Source organism: Taudactylus pleione, unplaced genomic scaffold, assembly GCF_031769625.1.
Source record: "Taudactylus pleione unplaced genomic scaffold, aTauple2 ptg000960l, whole genome shotgun sequence".
NCBI lineage: Eukaryota > Metazoa > Chordata > Amphibia > Anura > Myobatrachidae > Taudactylus > Taudactylus pleione.
Window position 1 is genome coordinate 490,163 of NW_028285361.1, and position 20,430 is coordinate 510,592.

Genomic DNA, 20,430 nt, shown 5'->3' on the forward strand with positions numbered 1-20,430 from the left:
GGCATGATGCACAAACACAGTTGGGGAAAATGATGGGCACTGGGTCATCTTCTCATGTGAATAAATTATGTTACACTTGTTTACACAAGTTGCACACAGGAGCATCTCTACTTTTTAGCTACTTAAACGCATGTGCAACTGAAAACCATTGACCATGTGCATGAATATTGGAATGGCTTTGGACTCAGGATCAGTCCCACAGTATCATCCCTCATTATCATCCTACCCTCAGTGGGGTTGGGTATGAGATCCCGGCGTTTGGGATGCCACTGGTCAGAATACCGACAGCGGCATCCCGACACCCATAAGGACAGAAGGTAAGTCTAACCCTTACCCCTAACCCTAACCCTCCCTCCCCAGTGCCTAACCCTAACCTCTCCCCCTAGTGCCTAAACCTAACCTTCCGCTCCCCGCACCCGAAACCTAACACTCCCTCCCCGATGCCTAAATCTAACCTCCCGCCTAGTGCTTAAACCTAACCTCCCCCTCCCCACACTCTAAACCTAACCCTCTCCCCTAGTGCCTAACCCTAACCCCGCACCCTAACACTAACCGTTCCCCTAACGCCCGATACTTATCTTCGGGATGCCGGGGGTCAGGATTCTTGTGCCGGGATCCCGACGCTGTCGGGATCTCAGTGCCGGTATTTCACCTGTTGGCATCCTGCACACCGGGATGCTGACTACATCCCCCTCAGTGTGATAGTTGGGGAAGCATCTTGTTGCCGGATGGGGTTTCCCCCTCCTAAGTTAGTTCTGTCACTCCTAGGTCAAAAAGCATTATGTCCACATTCATACATGTCTACATATAAAAATAAACAAGCATAAAGCTTTAGACCAACAAGCGCTCACCAATATTCCACTGTATGTCACTGTACACAGTTAGACTATGTGTATGTCACAATTCCTCACATCAGCCAGTGAAAAATCATTAGTAGATGAAATATAAGAATTGAAGATAACTGGTCATTCACGAACATAAAATGACATTTTAATTGTAAAATATTCAGTCAGAGCAATCCAAATGTACACTAAAATAAATGAATTGAGCTGCACAGAATAAATCTAATAAAAAATGTAGTGTCTACAGTAAATACATAATAAAGGAAAAATCACCTAAAATGAATTGAACTGACGCAATCCACTAATCTAGTGGAACTGATCCTAATATGACAATATGCAGTATATCAATAAATAATATTGCAATAAACAGACATACATGTATGACACATAGGGAGGGAAAGAAACGTGGACAAGGGAGGATGATGTAATTGTATCTATATCAGCAGACGGGGTGTTGAAATATTCTAATAAATAGGCCAAAAATGTAGATAGGGTTCTTGATGCACCAAGTAAAAGAATCCAGTCGTTAAGAAATTAATATTAAGATCAAAAGTAGCAGAGTCTCATATGAAAGTGAGATAATTGGCCATAAACTTAGAAGTAATCACTGTGGTTATCCATTGGTCTTGATGAACCATGAATTGGCTGTGTCCTGTATATATATCCTACTGGGATGATGGATAAGTATATTGGGCAATGCAATTACAGTCTCGATTGGCACTTTCCTGTGGATGGCCTGATCTTAGGGGTAGGGATGGAGATGACCCTGGCTCTGCAGTAGCCAAGGCCCGCACAAACTGCTGCACTGTTGTCCGGATGAGTGCTGGAGTATCCCCGGTAGGAGCACAACTGCACAGCCTATGACAGACGAGCGGGGCAAATCACCTTCACCCGCCCCGGGATGATGAGCCTGCCGATGGTGAGGTGAGCACTCCGGCTCGCTGTGTCCCCCGTGTAAGTGAGGCTGACAGGCGCGCCTAACCCCGCCGCGGCCGAGGGAGCAAGACTCAGCGGCAGCAGGGCAGGTAATCAAACGCCGGTCACCTTTTTCGAAAAAGGCCGTAACTATCGGCCGAAACGCATTGGAGACACGCATACTGACCACCCAAGTGCATCTACTCCTGTGGAATTCGGGACCGAGGAAGCCTTCTTGTGATGCACGCATACTGCCACGAGCCGGAGACAGCTGTTGAGGATCCCTGTCAGCGAAGCCAACGATCGTCTCAGCCGGTAAGAACATCCCCCTTACATCCTCAGGTGACCGGCGTTTGATTACCTGCCCTGCTGCCGCTGAGTCTTGCTCCCTCGGCCGCGGCGGGATTAGGCGCGCCTGTCAGCCTCACTTACACGGGGGACACAGCGAGCCGGAGCGCTCACCTCACCGTCGGCGGGCTCATCATCCCGGGGCGGGTGAAGGTGATTTGCCCCGCTCGTCTGTCATAGGCTGTGCAGTTGTGCTCCTACCGGGGATACTCCAGCTCTCATCCGGACAACAGTGCAGCAGTTTGTGCGGGCCTTGGCTACTGCAGAGCCAGGGTCATCTCCATCCCTACCCTTAAGATCAGGCCATCCACAGGAAAGTGCCAATCGAGACTGTAATTGCATTGCCCAATATACTTATCCATCATCCCAGTAGGATATATATACAGGACACAGCCAATTCATGGTTCATCAAGACCAATGGATAACCACAGTGATTACTTCTAAGTTTATGGCCAATTATCTCACTTTCATATGAGACTCTGCTACTTTTGATCTTAATATTAATTGCTTAACGACTGGATTCTTTTACTTGGTGCATCAAGAACCCTATCTACATTTTTGGCCTATTTATTAGAATATTTCAACACCCCGTCTGCTGATATAGATACAATTACATCATCCTCACTTGTCCACGTTTCTTTCCCTCCCTATGTGTCATACATGTATGTCTGTTTATTGCAATATTATTTATTGATATACTGCATATTGTCATATTAGGATCAGTTCCACTAGATTAGTGGATTGCGTCAGTTCAATTCATTTTAGGTGATTTTTCCTTTATTATGTATTTACTGTAGACACTACATTTTTTATTAGATTTATTCTGTGCAGCTCAATTCATTTATTTTAGTGTACATTTGGATTGCTCTGACTGAATATTTTACAATTAAAATGTCATTTTATGTTCGTGAATGACCAGTTATCTTCAATTCTTATATTTCATCTACTAATGATTTTTCACTGGCTGATGTGAGGAATTGTGACATACACATAGTCTAACTGTGTACAGTGACATACAGTGGAATATTGGTGAGCGCTTGTTGGTCTAAAGCTTTATGCTTGTTTATTTTTATATATTGATTTTAGGGTTAAGTGGTGACCTGACTAATAAGCTGCTCCCATCCATATTACCCAACTCTGATGATTAGAGCGCACATACCCCAATTTTTCTACAATACATATCTACGGATTAAAATGTTAACGTGTTTATAAGGTCGACATCTAACATATCAACACCATAATGTCGACATACTATTTTTTGCATATTTTAGCCTAACCGTAATCCTGGCCCCTAAATCTACACCTAACCAAAACCCTAAAAAATAATACAAAAATGTAATGAAGACATTTCAATCATGTTGACAATTTTCTTGCCATTGTCCATGTCGACATACTGACTGTTGACATTCAGAACTTGTCGATATTCTTGTGTCTATAGTCTGACTGTGGACATTCTGACCAGATACCAGCCGAATCAGGTATCTCATTCTAACATGAATCTAATAGTAGCTGCTGTTGTAGCTAATATTACATGCAGTTTGCATTTACCTAAATATAGGACAGGCCTATTTCTGTCTGCACTGAGCTCTAAAGGTCTCCCATGGTTCAAAAATAAAACAACAACAACAAAAGAGTAAATAAAACAAAAACAAAAAAATAATTTACTGTGGGGACCATTTCTGAAAAGTAAGGGCCAATATCCAGCTTTACCAGTCCAGCCTGAGGGAATATGCGCATACGCTACCCAAATTTCTAGCTCAGGAATGCAGTGCTTTCACCAGCAGTGGCCTCAACGCCATCGCTGTTTTCTCACCCTTGTGCTGAAATAATTTATTCACATTTACGTTTGTCACATTCATACATCAATATAATTTTTTTTCCCGGTACCCACACAAATTATACCTTTTTTTTTTTTTTCTAAAAAGACTGTATTTTTAGAAAATACAATTAGTCTTTTTAATCATTCTAAAATGTCACAAATGTTTTTGGCCAACAAAAAAAAGTTTTTTATTGAAATTTCAAAAAAGGGGAGTGACAAAAAGCAAAATGTCTTAAATAGACCCCCTTGGACAAAATAAAAAAATAGAAAAACCTTTAATTTATAATAAATATATTTACAAATGTTTCTCACTTTATATTGCTAATGCTGAAACCGGTTATTTTATTTTATTTAATCTGATGTCTAAAATAATTTGCAGCATTCTCTAATTTGCATGTTAGCAGAACAAACAAGGGCAATACGCTTTTTTAATAGTAGATGAGAGACTTTGCAAGGACAAGCTGAGTTTAAAATGAAATGCTTTATGCTTCATAAATAGCCTGTGCAAAATACCTTAACAATGGCATTGATTTCAATAAACAGCTGCTGACGAATGATCAGTAGTAGAGGTAAGTAAACATTTTTTTTTCATTCTTTTCTCTCGTCATGTTCATTTTTCAAACTAGAGGAAAACTAGAAAACAAAGAGAATTTAAATATAAAATGTAAATGCAATAAAGGTAATTTCTAAATGCATTAAACTGCGTAGGAGCAGCACAAAAACAATATCTTCCATACATTGTTCTATTATGATTTTGTATCTATTACAACCCATTTTACTGACACGTCAAGTTGGGTTCGTTACCATGGGGTAAGTTTTTTCTCTTTATTATCGGAGTATTTGGATAATTGTTGGTGGGTATGGGAATTTCATGCAATAAATGGACAGCTGCAACTCCTGAAGTGTACGGGGCATAACATTCTAATGATTGCTAAAAGGCGGAGAGTGTACACGAAGTTGTGCGTATACTGGCATTAGCATTATTCTGTCAGCAAAATCCACTTTCCAAGCTGCATGTGACTCAGAATCAGGCCCTTCATTTCAACAGAGCCCTTATAGCCCAGTGACAACATAACCTTTAGAGGCTGAGGGTATTTGGCGTTGACAACTACTTTCCGTGTGTTAAGAAAAAGATGGATTTCCTGATGCATTTCCCAATTTCAAACCGACTGCATATGCGTCTTAATCTGAAAACATGGGAGGTGATTCACGCATCCAAATGGTTACCGCTGGAAGATGCAGATCAAAATTCCATGTCATTCCATGCAATATTAATGGGTGTTTCCATTCGGTAACTTGGGGGGTGACTAACAGTCGGGCATTTTGCAGGCATGTCGGAGTCAATGAGTGTTTTAAAGATGCAATTGCACTGACACCTGTGACCATAGGTACTTGGACATTCTGTGCCTGACTTAGGCAGGTATAATGTCCAATGGTGCAAATGTTGGTGCACCAATAGTACTTCTTTGTATGCACATCAGCAGATTTGTACAGCAGCTGGTGGGCATCTCAATAGGGCACCCATTGGCCACAGCATTAGCATAAAGTCGTAACAGCAACTGCATCCACCTCTAAATCACCCCATGGTATGCACATGAGCCACAAGATGTATACAAAGTAAAAAGTAGTTGTGCCTGTGTTGGATCTCGAGCAACAAAGACTAATATCAAGTGAGCATATCTATGTGGCGAATATTAAGACGCTCGGAACGGCTGCATCTGATGGGAGTGCCATGGGAGAGTTGTTGGCATGTTGCCCCGATTTCTGTGCTAGTTTTAAGTGTTAAGAAGGAGTTGGGACCCCTGTTTCAGATGAGACTCTTGCACCTAGCATGGATGCACAAAAACAGTGGGCAGTGCGACGAAGCCACATGATATCCAACAAATATGCACACAGATGGACAGATAGCTTAATTAGGGCAGTTGCCCAAGGGCAGAAAGCTTCAAGGGGCCCTCCAGCCCCCTGCAGCCGCTGCCTGTTACTAAATTATTATTTTTTTTAAAGCACCAGTCTGTGCTAGTAGTTGTCCCTCCCCCCGTGAGGAGCGACCCCCCCCCCTTCCCCTGGTACGCAGCCACGGGCAGTCTGTGTCTCTGTGACACAGCTGTACTGCGTGTAGTGCTGACCGGATGGTGTTCGGTCAGCACTGCACAGTGACTAGCACACAGCCACCGGCACCGGCAGCTGTGTGTTTGCTTTAGCAGCCTATGAGAGACAGACTCTCATTGGCTGCTGCTCCCACTGCCGGAGCCGGGCATCTTCCGGCTCCCTCAGTGGGTAATGGGAGAGATGTCATGATGTCATGACGTCTTTCCCATAATGCAGAGCGGCCCGGGAGGACGGATGGAGGAGTGGATGGTGGCGGCGGGGATTCAGGTAAGTGTTTATCTTTTATTTGTCTACTGGGGGGGTGGACCACTACTGGGGGCAACACAAGGGGGGGACTACTACTGGGGGCAATACAAGAGGGGGACTACTACTGGGGGCAATGGGCAATACAAGGGGGAAACTACTACTGGGGGCACTACAAGGGGGGTTCCACTACTGGGGGCAATACAAGGGGGGTTCCACTACTGGGGGCAATGGGCAATACAAGGGGGAGACTACTACTGGGGGCAATACAAGGGGGGTTCCACTACTGGGGGCAATACAAGGGGGTTCCACTACTGTGGGCACTGCAAGGGGGGGGACTTCTACTGGGGGGCAATACAAGGGGGAGACTACTACTGGGGGTACTACAAGGGGGGGACTACTACTGGGGACAATACAAGGGGGGGGCAACTACTAGAGGCACTACAAGGGGAGGGGACTTCTACTAGGGGCACTACAAGGGGAGGGGACTACTACTAGGGGCACTGCATAGGGGGGGACTACCCCTGGAGGCTCTGCATCGGGGGACCACTACTGGGGGCTCTATATAAAGGGCAATACTGGGGTACTCAATAGGGGGGGCTACAACTGGGATCACTATTTAAAGGGCACTGCATAAGGGGTACCACTATTGGGGACACTGCATGGGGGTCTAATGCTGGGGGCACTATATAAGGGGCATTGCATAGGGGGTACCACTACTGGGGAAACTGCATTGAGGGGACTACTACTGGGGGCACTATATAAGGGGCCTACTACTGGGGACACAATGGGTGGGTAGGGGCCCCAGTGCATTGCTTTGCCCAAGGCCCCCACTGCTGTTAAGACAGACTTGCACAGGTTGCCTCAACATGATGCAAATTCGGAGATGGCTGAGTCTGAATGAACTTCAGGCCCATCATGTCTGGAGTACCCAAATACAAGAGGGGGCAGGGGCAAAATGATGCAGTTCTCATAGAATCAATTTTGTTCACATGTTTAAATGGCACCTGAAAGGGGATGTGAACCTGGAGACCAATCACAAACTGCAATTTCTTTACGGCTTGTGATTGGTCTTGTAATTGTACTTCCTGCTCGTACCATCCCCTTCTTGGATTTTTTCCAGGCCTGCACGAGTAATGAAGGCACTCACTAGAGAGGATGGGTACCTCAATAAAATCTTTTACAAAGTATTAGTGCACAACTTCACAGACTACTAACTAATTGCAATGGAACTGAGCAATCTGTAAAGGAAAGAATTAAAAGGTAAATCAAAGGCGGAATCCACACTGAATTGCTGCATCCACAATCTGATGGACCTTTTTACTAGAAAATTAATATGTTTAACACCTCAGGATAATGTCCAGTATGCTCAGCTTAGAGGAAACGATGATGTCAGGCAAATCTATAGTAAACAAAAGTCAAACATCCTATTTGTTAACTGTTTCACTTTTCAAAGTGAAATTCCTTGACATAGTATGACGCATGGCATATTGCTATAGGAACAATATTCTTACAGACGCTGATGTTTTTTTTCCAATTAATAATTCAATAATCACTGTAAGGCGCAGACAGTATTACTTATTTTAAATATGACAAAGCCGTCCATTTTCCATTTGAAACCTATTAAGAAGGATATGATTAATCTTAACGCTATTAGCAATTTGTAAGAGAGTTCTAATACAGAATGAATGGGAACAAATAGTGGTGCCTTGGGCTAAGTGATCTCATCCAGGGTATTGTGGTTTGAAATGCCATCAGAATAACAAGCATAACAGCAAGTTTACTTGATGCTAAGGTGCGAGCCGAGCAATGCTGCACATCTTCTTGCAAAAGCTGCCGAATACCGATGCTCCCGTGCCCCGGTCTTCCACTAGCAATACCCCATTGTTTGCCTTCTCCCTGTGTTGAAGTCAATTGCAGCAAATGTAAGTGAAGTTTAGTGCATGGATGGTACACGGTCTTTTAATGGAACCAATGCCCAAAACACAAGAGCCTTCATTTAAGAATGCGCGACCACTTACATAATAAGAAAAAGAGAACTAAGAATCCAAAAATCAGTTTAGTTTGCACTCTGGGAGGAGAGGGGAGGGCCACGTGAGGGGTGACCAATCACATGATGCAATATGTTGTTTGCAGTTTGGAATTGGCCCTCCCTACCAGGGGTGTTTTAAGAGAGGAGGGGCCCAGTGTGCAGCTTCCATTTGGGCCCCCTCCTCTCTGTCAGAGAAGTAGATTCTGACTTCATGCCAGAATCTACCATGCATACGCGAGTCTCCGGGAAAATAGCGTTCGCATCTTTTTCCCAGGGACATCTCTGTGCATGCGCAAGTCACCGGGAAAATGTCCGTTTTCCCCAGTGATTTTTGCTGCTCTGCAGCGCCGGTCCAGCGCTGCAGAGAAGGAAACTGGAATCTGCGGAAAGGTAAGTAAAATTACCTATGGGTGCAGGGTGTGCGGTGCGGGATCCCCTGGACTCAGAGGCCCGTGTGCACCGCACACCTTGCATCCATTATAAAGATGCCCCTGCTCCCTACATACCCACCCTTAACTCTTTTGGTTTTGGGGTTTGATATAAGAAAAAACTGTACTTTTGTACTTTACGGACTCATTGCAGAGGGAACCCAATGAATGTTTTAAATGGTACTTGTGTCCCCACCTAAAGAAGAAAGTTGTCCCCTCGCGGGCTCGCTGCTCTCGCCATGCTTCCTGCTCGGTGGCTTGCCACAAGGTTATATTATGCCCACTTGGATGGTAGGGAATGACGCTGGACACTGGGAATGACGCGGGACACTGGCTGATGACGTCAGGGTCCTCTCCGTGAAGGGGATTTAGATACTACCATGATTGATAATAATAATGAGTGTAGGACACTTAGGTTCTCTCTGCAATGAGTCCGTAAAGTACATAAGTACCGAAAAAACAATAGCTTGCTTCTATTCAGCTCTGTGAAAGAGCCATGAAGAGATTTTCACCTTTAATGGTTATAGGACCTGATTAACAGATTTACGGAATTGCAGTGCCACACACAAGCGGCTGTGCAATTCCATCCATCTCAAATGCAAATCAGCAAGAGGTGTCTGTAGGAGACAGATACCTCCTTGCTGCATCTGCGGTCACAGCCTGGGATCACCATTGTGACGATGGTTACAATGGATGCTCACTTGGTAAGACTGCAGTAGCTGAAGCTTACCGTAGTTTGGCCAGGCCCTGACAGCTGCAAGGCCAGGAAATCTGCATCCACCGATGCAGACCCTGGCCTCGTCCCTCCTGGAAAACAGGGGCGACGCGCCCCCGTTTCCAGAAATGGTGGCAAGCCACATCCGTTTTGCCCCCCAAATGGTGCAGCATGTCAATCAATCTGCGGCTGGTGGGGGTGTCTGCAAGCGAGATTGCAGGACTCGTTCTGCACATGTGCAGACCACTCAACATCGGAGATGTACGCCAACCATTGGATGAAATCTGTGGGAGGGATCCCCTGGTTTGCTGCACTGTATGTCAGGTTGGAAAGTGGGGAGGGGTAGAATTTCCCCTTTCAGGAGCCTTGACTGGATCTGCCTGATGAAATTATGATATGATTTCATTGGACAAGTCTGAAAATAGTGTTGGCATAATTGTGTATTGTTTATTTTACTTTTACATATAGGTTACAGGGCAGACCATGCTCATCAAAATCAGAACTGCTTTTATGTACGCTTAGCAACATTTTACATAGAGAACAGTTTCACTAATTGTTGTTCCTGACATGTGTCAGCTGCCACCAATAAGAGCCAATATGGGGTCTCTAGTGACTCCTTAATAATAAGGTGTCTCCAGAGATCACTTTAAAAGCTTAAACCAAGCAGGTGCGCTGTGCTTTTGAAAGCGAGGGAGTTTGACTGATGCTTGTCACTGAACTGGCACACACTAAATGCAGAACAAATGTTTGCAAGACTGTAATTTGAACAAGAGTCAACAGGGGGGAGGGTGGCTTTATATTTTCAGCAGGCTCTGTGAAATAGTTTATGCACAAGATTTACTGGCTGAGTCTATAAATAAAGGGCATCATTAATCTGGAATCGCAGGTCTGCGTTCGCACGCACCAGGTCAATGTCTGCACATGCATATGCACTGGCCGCTGCAATCGCAAATGAGAACACAGCGGATACACAAAGCCACGAAGAAATGAGTGACAGGAAGTGCCATTTGGGGGTGGCGAGAGGGGGTGGTCAAGGGAACACTGGCGTGCCTGTGCATTTGAATGCCGTTACAGGGGCGTGAATATTTAAACCCCTACGACGGTATACACAGCCAGAGGTCTACATGGCGACAGGGAGCTTCACAGGTTGTGAGTCATGTCAAGCTCAACCACAACTCTGCGTATGGGTCCAATAATACTCGATGTTACCGTATGTAATGTGAACAGACAGCTTTATAAGCTTCAGCGTCTTGGTATAGTACTGCGATCGCACTCATTTGCATATTTTCGCCGGGTGCGTGCGATTACAGACTTGCGATCAAAGCTGAATGATTCCCATAGTTTGCTATTTAGAAACTAGAAAATAAATAGCACAAGTCTAATATAACCTGGATGATATAAAATATAATTAAAATCTTACTGAGCAGCATGCTTTAAGGGCCTGATTCAAAGTGCACGCAATTGCAACTTTTGTGGAGTTGCATCAGTGACTGATAATATGCAAATACTAGTTTCATCCTTTCCCTTGTGTACTAGCATGGGCCAGGCTGTGCAAGCCTAAGGACGCTCACTCTCAGTGCCCGCGGACGGTGCAACTGAACACTCCACCATCAGCACAATGCGTGCACTATCGACCTTTGTACCAGTCTATGGTTGGTGTAGTGTCTACTTCTGAATATCATCTGAACATGGCCTTTGTGGCGAGGAACACAGCCATGGTCACTGACATGCCCACGACACTCCGTAACATTCTTATGAGATGGCTTTTTTTTTTGCATACACTTCACATGGGATGTAGTTATGTGGCCGGCTGCAGAATGCCAGCAAAGGATTCATGATAGGCATCAAAATACCGACGCCTATCTTAATCCTGATGCCGGAATCCGGACATGTGCCCAAACGAGGTAGGTTCGGGGCACCCGTACTGTTAGCCGCGGGGGGGAGGGTTAGGTTTAGGGCAGTTAGGGGGTTAGCGTTAGCTTTTGGCGGGGAGGTTAGGGTTAGGCACCCCTAGGGGGGAGGGTTAAGGCTAGGCACCCCCAGGGAGAGGTTAGGGTTAGGCATCCCCCGGGAAGGTTAGGTTTAGGGAGCGGTAAGGGGGGTTAGGGTTAGGCACCCCTGAGGGAAGGTTAAGGTTAGAGGGGAGAGGGGAGGGTAAGTGATCTAACAGCCCTGTTTTATTCTATTCTAAAATGTGTTTTGACTGTGGTTTGGCGGCGGTTTTGCTATCTGCAGATTTACTAAGGCCAAAACCGCTGCAAAACTGCAATCAAAAAACATTTTAGAATAGAATAAAACAGGGCTGTCATTTAGAAACTGCTGCAAAACCGCCACCAAACTCCTGAGGTTTAGAACAGAATAGACCCCGCCACCAAACCGCCGCGGTTTAGAATAGAATAGAACCCGCCGTCAAACCGCCGCTTAGTAAATTTTGCCCTTTCTATAAATTAAATCTCAGATGCATTGTCCTTGTCGTGACACATAGATTTACAGAAAATTGATAAAGTTATTGATCTATTTTTGCAATTATGATAAATGAGATACTTTGATTTAAACTGATCATGTCATTTGTTTTTTATATCAGTCTAACAAACTAGTAAGCTTTCACTAGAATTGCTTAACAGTCAACATTTATAAACAATTAACAAGAACATTTTGTAGCTGCAAAGGTACATTTATTTATGGTGGAGAAAAAGCAGTCATAGAAATGTGGCCTCTAGTTCCCGATATTACCACTATAACATGATAACAATAAAAGCCCAATTTACAAATATCTCTATGTGTTACAAATGTACACGGTTGAAACGAAACAAGTCAATCAGATTCTATTTTAATAAACTGAAATTCTAATTTGGTTGAGCGAAAATAACGAACTCGCTGAGGGAGAGACATAACTCCTTCTGGACACATAGGCCTGTGGAACAAAATGGCCGCATTTGCTTAGGCCCAAATGTTTGCACAGTGGGAGTAAGCAGTGAAGATATTCCCACTGAAGTACAAAAGAGTATCAGCGAATAAACCAAGATTTCATTTTGCAGAGAAAAAAACCTGTAAAGAGATGTAAGTGTATAGAGGACCCGATTAGTCATGGATCGCAATTGCAACCATGTACGCAGATCCGTCGATGGTGCGTACTGCGTATACACAGCACTGCGCATGCGTGAGTTAGCATCGAGATCGCTCTGCGATCACCTACGCAGATACAAAGCCATCGCAGAGTGAGTGACGTCAGGTCTTCGTGGGGGTGGTGACGTGGGAGTGGTCGGAGAGTGGTCAGGCGTGCCTGTTCGTTTGAACGCCGTTACTTGGGCGTGCATAGATTAGCCACTGCGATGGCATACGCAGTTTGTGTACTCACTGCATGCAACAAGGTTAGCAATTTCTGAGTAAGGTCAGACCTGTTGTAATTTTTTGTATTCGATGGTACCGATGTATATGCAGGATTGCAAGGAATTACGAATGTGCGAAAGCGGTAGTGGGCGTCTCTATGCTAGATTTGCGGTTGCAGTCATTAGCATATTTATTTAGCAGCATACCTGCGTGCGTAATCGCTGCTGCGATCCGTAGGGAATCAGGACTAGAGAGCATGATGTGAAAAAAATTCTTGGCTAAGCCTTTACATTGTGTGAGGTATGCACATGTGTGTGGTGCCCCTTCTAAAGCTGGAACCAGACCTGTGCTGGACACGCAGAACAGATGCTTCTATGGGGAAATATGTCACATAATAGGCCCACTCCTGCAAGAGGCTACCTTGATTGGGTAACAATGTGATAGGACAGGTGACCAGCAGGATATTCTTCAGTAAGAGCCTGCAACTCACAATCACTATTACTGATATGCAATGAGATACAAACATATTACATTAGCAGGAATAAAGATAATATGCACTAAGCCTTGGAGAGTGATCAAATTGAGTGATAAAGTAACAACCAATCAGCTCCTATCATTTTTCAAACCCAGTCTGTAAACTGACAGCTAGGAGCTGATTAGTTGGTACTTTATCACTCTCCACTTTATCTCTCTCCAAAGCTTAGTGCATCTCCCCCAATAGATTGAACAACCAAAAGTGGGAGCTTTGCCATTAATAAACTGTAATCATAATATGTAACTGACATTGTGCCAAAACTTTCCTCTACACCTGCCTAATGTATTTCTTACGTTTTTTTTTGTATTTGGTTTCCTGACGGCTGACTCACAGAATACACAGTGAGTATATATCTCATATGTCATATTTCTTTTGTCTTGCAGCTTTGATCATTATCAAATAAAGATGAGTGCAGTCATGACAAAATGTATTACACAAGGACTTTCAATGGAAAACAGGCAGTTTTACAGTGGTGTAAAGTTCCAGCTATACATTCTTCAATTTACTCATTATTTTTCATACGGTAGAATGCCATCTTGCATTGTAGATGCAAGTTCACATTTTGTGGTATTTATAGTCTCTGGGAAGACACCAACCAATTCATTCTGCGGTGTGGCATATTTGGGATAGGATAGGTAACACAGCCAAAGTCTGCTTGCAACCAAATGCAGAACAAGGCAAACATTTAGTGAAACAGTTTTGGACTTAACTGCTCTGCACTTAATTCTACCTATTGTTTTTTTTCTTCTTTCCAGAAGTCCCAGTGCTGCTGCCCTAACCACAATTGAATTAACACTCCAGCTCTAAAAAATGCAGAATTTACACTTACAGGGGCTCAAGTAGAGTTGGACACATTTCACCACAAAAGCACAGGGATAAATTGGGAGTGAGAAAAGAATAGTGATGTGTGTATGCTGAGCTGGATGCATCTCAAGAATTGTCTACGTCTGCCACAGCAAATTACATGGGGTGTGCACCGGTCACTTTTCGTGTTTTGGTTTTGGATGTGGATCTTTCTCCGTGTTTTGGATCTGGATTGGTTTTGCCAAAACCACCCTTCCGTGTTTTGGGTTCTGGGTTTTGTGTTTTGGATCTGTATTTTTTGGAGAAAAGCATAAAAACAGCTAAAATCACAGAATTTGTGGGTTTTTCTGCTCCTATACTATTATTAACCTCAATAACCTTCATTTCCACTCATTTCCAGTCTATTCTGAACACCTCACACCTCACAATAGTGTTTTTATGTCCAAAAGGTTGCACCGAGGTAGCTGGATGACTATGCTAAGCGATACAAGTGGGCGGCACAAACACGTGGCCCATCTAGGAGTGACACTGCAGTGGCAGACAGGATGGCAGTTTGAAAAACTAGGCCCCAAACAGTACAATGCAAAGAAAAAAAAGAGGTGCAAGATGGAATTGTCCTTGGGCCCTCCCACCCACCCTTATGTTGTATAAACAGGACATGAACACTTTAACAAACCAATCATTTCAGCGCCAGGGTCTGCCACATGACTGTGGCTGAAATGATTGGTTCGTTTGGGCCCCCACAAAACAAGCTGGCAATTAATTTGTCCCTGCACAAACTGGCTCTACGGAGGCAAGATGTCGTCCTCATCCTCCTCATCCACCGATTCCTCACCCTTTTCAGTGTTGTGTACATCCTCATCCTCACAGAGTATTAATTCGTCCCCACTGGAATCCACCACCACAGGTCCCTTTGTACGTTCTGGAGGCTGGTCTCCCTGGAAGAGTTGATAATTCATTTTTATGAACATCATCTTCTCCACATTTTGTGGAAGCAACCTCCTACGCCTTTCGCTGACAAGGTTCCCGGCTGCACTAAACACTCTTACGGAGTACACACTGGAGGGGGGGCAACTCAGGTAAAATAGAGCCAGTTTGTACAGGGGCCTCCAAATTGCCTCTTTTTCCTGCCAGTACAGGTACGGACTGTCTGACATGCCTACTTGGATGCTTTCACCGATGTAATCCTCCACCATTCTGTCAATGGTGACAGTATCATATGCAGTGACAGTAGACTTGTCAGAAATTGTTGGCACGTCCTTCAGTCCGGACCAGAAGTCCAAACCGGCCCTTGACTTATGACACAGGCGCACGCTTGGCGCTGCTGCTGTGTTGATGCACGTGTGGCTACTGCGCATACATTTCGCACACAAACACAGAAAAAAAAGAATTGTTTATTTTTTGTGGAGTGCACTTTGGGGGTTACACCAGCCTTTAACAGCCTTATGGGAAACAGGCGCACGCTTGGCGCTGCACCTTTGTTGATGCACATACAGTGCACACAATTCACAAACACAGAAGAAAATGTTTTATTTTTGTTGGAGTGCACTTTGGGGGTTACACCACACTTTAACAGACAGACGCACGCTTGTCGCTGCTGATTTGAGGATGCAGGTGCGGCTACAGCCCACACAATTCACAAAGAAAAAAAAAAAAAGAAGAATTTTTTATTTTTTGTGGAGCGCACTTCGGGAGTTACACCATACTTTAACAGACAGACGCACGCTTGTCGCTGCTGCTTTGAGGATGCAGGTGCGGCCACTGCGCATACATTTCACACACAAACAGAAAAAAAGAATATTATTTTATTTTTGTTGGAGTGCACTTTGGGGGTTACACCACCCTTTAACAGACAGACGCATGCTTGTCGCTGCTGCTTTGAGGATGCAGGTGCGGCTACAACCCACACATATCACAAAGACAGAAAAAAAAGAAGAATTTTTTATTTTTTATGGAGTGCACTTTGTGGGTTACAGCACCCTTTAACGGACAAGCCAGCAGGCCCTTTACTTATGACACAGGCGCACGCATGGCGCTGCTCCTTTGTTGATGCACGTGCAGCCACAGTGCACACAATTCACAAACACAGAAAATAATTCCTCCACCATTCTGTCAGTGGTGACAGAATCATATGCAGTGACAGTAGACATGTCAGAAATTGTTGGCACGTCCTTCAGTCCAGACCAGATGTCCAAACCTGCCCTTGACTTATGACACAGGCACACGCTTGGTGTTGCTGCTGTGTTGATGCACGTGCGGCTACTGCGCATACATTTCGCACACAACCACAGAAAAAAAAGAATTGTTTATTTTTTGTGGAGTGCACTTTGGGGGTTACACCACCCTTTAACAGACCTATGGGATACAGGCGCACGCTTGGCGCTGCTGCTTTGTTGATGCACGTGCAGCCACAGAGCACACAATTCACAAACACAGAAAATCATTTTTTATTTTGTTTGGAGTGCACTTTGGGGGTTACACCACCCTTTAACAGACGAGCCAGCCGGCCCTTTACTTATGACACAGGCGCTCGCTTGAAGCTACTTTGTTGATGCACGTGCGGGCACAGTGCACACAATTCACAAACACAGAAAATAATTTTTTATTTTACTTGGAGTTCACCTTGGGGGTTACAGCACCCTTTAACGGACACGCTAGCTGGCCCGTTACTTATGACACAGTAGCACGCTTGGCGTTACTTTGTTGATGCACGTGCGGCTACTGCGCACACAATTCACAAACACAGAAAAAAAGAATTAATTTTTTTTTGGAGTGCACTTTGGGGGAGCACCCCTGATGCACAGATCACCCCCTGGACAACACTACAGCACCCCTCTAGGACTACAGCCTTTATGGGACACTGCATAACACAGTCCAGCCAGCCCCTATAGACTTTGGAGTGGACACAGCCCCTATGGACAACTGACTGCACAACACAGCCCAGCCAGCCCCTATGACAGCAGCACAACACAGCCCAGCTAGCCCCTATGGACAACAGCAGCACAACACAGCCCAGTTAGGACTATGGACTGAGTGGTCACAGCCCCTATGGACAACAGCAGCACAACACAGCCCAGCCAGCCCTAGCTCCCACCCTCCCTCTTCACTGTCCACAGCGGAGTGAGAAATGGCGCCGACGCGGGGACCTGTTATAGAATTCAAAACCCGCGAGATCCGGAAGGCGGGATGATGACTTTTTGCCTCGATTTCAGATCCAAGTCAGGCGGGATAAGTCGAGCCTGACTCGGATACGACTCGGATTGGGAGGGCTCGGGGGGGTTCGGATTTCAGAAATCCGAACCCGCTCATCCCTACAAATTACATACCAGCTTTACCAATTGAAAATAGTAGTGTATGAACTTGGTTTCCGAGTAATACAAGTGTAGAGTTGTCACATTAACCAAATTGTACATACAGATGTGTCCTCATACATCTAGCCTCAATACGCCATGCAGCGCAAGCTGCTCGGTGCTAGTGAGCCCCGCTGAGAAGTGTAGAGCAACTAGTTCCGCAGCTGTAGCGAAACACCATTTAATCTGTACCGGGGGGGGGCAAAGACACAGGTGATGTTGCAGAGGCACAGATGGGGTGGCAGGGCCGACCAATGGAAAAGCGCACAAGAGAAAACAAATGAATAGATTGGGGGCAGGAACACATAAAGGAGGGACTGTGAGAGGCGGGCTGGCTTTTGTAACCCCCGTTCCCCCATAACATTAACAGAGGAAGAGATCCAGCTGGGGGAAGGGACAGTGGGACTCATTCAGACCCGGTCGCAAGTGCTGAGCGCTTGCAACTGGGTCTATGTTTGCCCACTGGGCATGCGCACGTCGGAGCTGGCTCCGACATGCACATGCGCGAGACCCGGCTAGCGACGGGTGCTCCGTCGCTTCGGGTCTCAAACCAAAGGGGGCGAGCTGTCGATGTTGATTGACAGCTCACCCTGTTTGGAAGATGGGCCAGGGGGGGTGGCCGGCCAAACGGAGGCGTTCCCGACGGAATGCTTGCAGTTTGGGGGCGGCCCCACTGACATCAGCAATGATCAGAGCAGGAAGCTCCCTGGGGCTTGTAAGTGCCGAGACCCAACCTTAGGGTCTCGTCGCAAGCCCCGATGGTTGCGATGGTCTTGACCATCGCGATCATCACCCTGGTCGGTCGCTAAGCTGTGGGTGGTATCTCACAGCTTAGCTAGCGACCAGGAGGCCACACTTCAAGATGCAAGCGGCCGCCCTCAATCAGAGTGACCCCTTGCATCTAAAGACCGGGCCTGAATGAGACCCAGAGAGAGGAGGACTGATGCCCACTGAGAGAAAGGGCGAGGCGAACCCGGCGAATGCATACCCCATGCCCCTGCCCCCATATTAATTTGGCAACAGCTCTGTTCTATACTATAGGGACATGATACAGATCACAATCTCACTGAGGGAAGGGACCACCGATCATCTTTGCTGCAAACAGCTTTACAGGCAGATGCAGTTTGCGGCCAGGATCATTGGCACGGACGAGCCCTTCTGGTGTCACCTGTACCCCCCTGATAGAGGCCCTATGGTCATCATCCAACTGCATTTACCAACATGTCTAATTTTCAAACTTGTCAAATGTGTGAGACTCCAGGATTTCATGGGACTCCTGGAAGAAAAATGCAATACCCACTTCCGTATTGTGCTTTATGACAAAAGATATTGCAGTAAAACCACATCATTATAGCCCCACTGCTTAATGTAAATCACAACATTGCACAGTGGGGTAAGGAATCATCACACTCCCTGCACTTGCCACTTGGACCTCACCTCTATGCTTTATTGAAGTGGAGATTACCAAAGTAGGCAAGGATCAATACAGATCTGATGTGTCTCAAAGGAATTACTGTGTCATGTTGAGTGTCGTTTGTTTTTAGGCGACAAACATTGTGATATTGGGCCCTTTGCAGCCTGAGTGGCTGGCGTAGGTAATAACACAGGGTTTTTTTTTTTATCACCATTTTTGTCTGAAATGGATGGAATCTAGAGAAATCGTTTTAAAGGTGCCTACACACATAGCGATATTTTACACGATCTGGCCAATTCCGATGCATCGGAACGACAGATCGTGTAAAATATACCCAAATCGTGAGTAAATCGTGAGTCCCCACTCACGATCATGATGTAATGCGCGTCCCCGCTGGTCGTACATCGCATCGTCAGATCTACCGTGCTGTAGGGCAGATCTGCCAATCTGGGACCCAATGCACTGGAGAAAAGTCTGGATGCACGATAGATTGCTTGAAGATTGGACACTGCAAACACCAATAGGGGTATTCAATATGGAGCAAAAACTCTGTTTTTGCGATGTTTTCGCACCGATGACGTCATTTCCGGAGGTTTTGGTTTTACACCGTATTCAATTTCAAAGACTTTTCGCAGGTTCGAAAAGTCTTCGAAAAAAACCGGGGATAACTTTTCACCACTGAATAGGTGGCGAAAAAAAGTGCAGAATTGGGGTTTAGGGGTGCAGGCTTAAAAAAAATAGCCTGCACCCCTGGGAATGACATTTTAAAAATAACTGTCAAAAAAAGTTTTAAAAAAAATAGAGACACCCCAAAAAATTAGTTTCAAAATTGGGGTGAAAAAAAAAATGGGAAAAAGTGTTTAAAAATAGGGAAATAGGTTCAGGACTATTCTGCAAGTGTATTCAGGTGTATTCTAGAATAGGCTATTAGCAGCAGGTGCATAGTTGCAGAATTTTTTAAAACTTACTTTAGGGACATAAAATTATGCTAGTACCCATTTTCAAATTTGATTGGACCACTTAAAAAAATGAAAAAAAATACCTAAGTGCTCTTTTTGCAACACTTCTTCAATGTCGGGAAAAAACACCTGCTGCGGCTATTTAAATCCCCGACTCTCATTTGCAGGCTAAAACGGGGGTACCCATAGTGATCCCCCATGTTTTTACAACATTAGGGGGGTCCTACAATTTATTCCAGGAAAATTTCGTTTTGTTACGCAGATCCCACTTCGCACCTTCCCGTTTTCGAAGGTTTTATATTGAATACGGGGATAAAGCGGGCGTACGCCCGATACTTTATCCCAGGAAAATCTCCGATGTGGAGCGAAAAGTCCAGCGCGGACTTTTCACTCCCATATTGAATACCCCTCCAAGTGTGCAGAGCTGCCGAGGAGAGCTTTTAAGGGAAATCGTGCACAGTGTCGGATCGTGAGCACATCGCTATGTGTGTAGGCACCTTTAGAGGGTAATATATCAAACCTTGGACAGAGATAAAATGGTCTATGTACTAAGCCTTGGAGAGAGATAAAGTGGACGGAGATAAAGT

At 45.2% G+C, this 20,430-nt stretch overlaps 2 protein-coding genes across 2 annotated transcripts in view; both read left to right on the top strand.

Annotated features, from left to right (window-relative positions):
- LOC148473149 (cytoplasmic phosphatidylinositol transfer protein 1-like) overlaps positions 1-3,253 on the top strand; it is a 125,560-nt gene extending 122,307 nt beyond the window's left edge. Inside the window, exon 4 of the mRNA XM_088460030.1 lies at positions 3,192-3,253. Within this exon, the coding sequence (XP_088316156.1) occupies positions 3,192-3,253 (62 nt within the window). The remainder of the gene's footprint in view (positions 1-3,191) is intronic.
- Positions 3,254-4,729: 1,476 nt separating this feature from the next.
- LOC148473150 (cytoplasmic phosphatidylinositol transfer protein 1-like) overlaps positions 4,730-20,430 on the top strand; it is a 52,736-nt gene continuing 37,035 nt past the window's right edge. Inside the window, exons 1-2 of the mRNA XM_088460031.1 lie at positions 4,730-4,734; positions 13,700-13,790. Coding sequence (XP_088316157.1) covers positions 4,730-4,734; positions 13,700-13,790 — 96 coding nt within the window. The remainder of the gene's footprint in view (positions 4,735-13,699; positions 13,791-20,430) is intronic.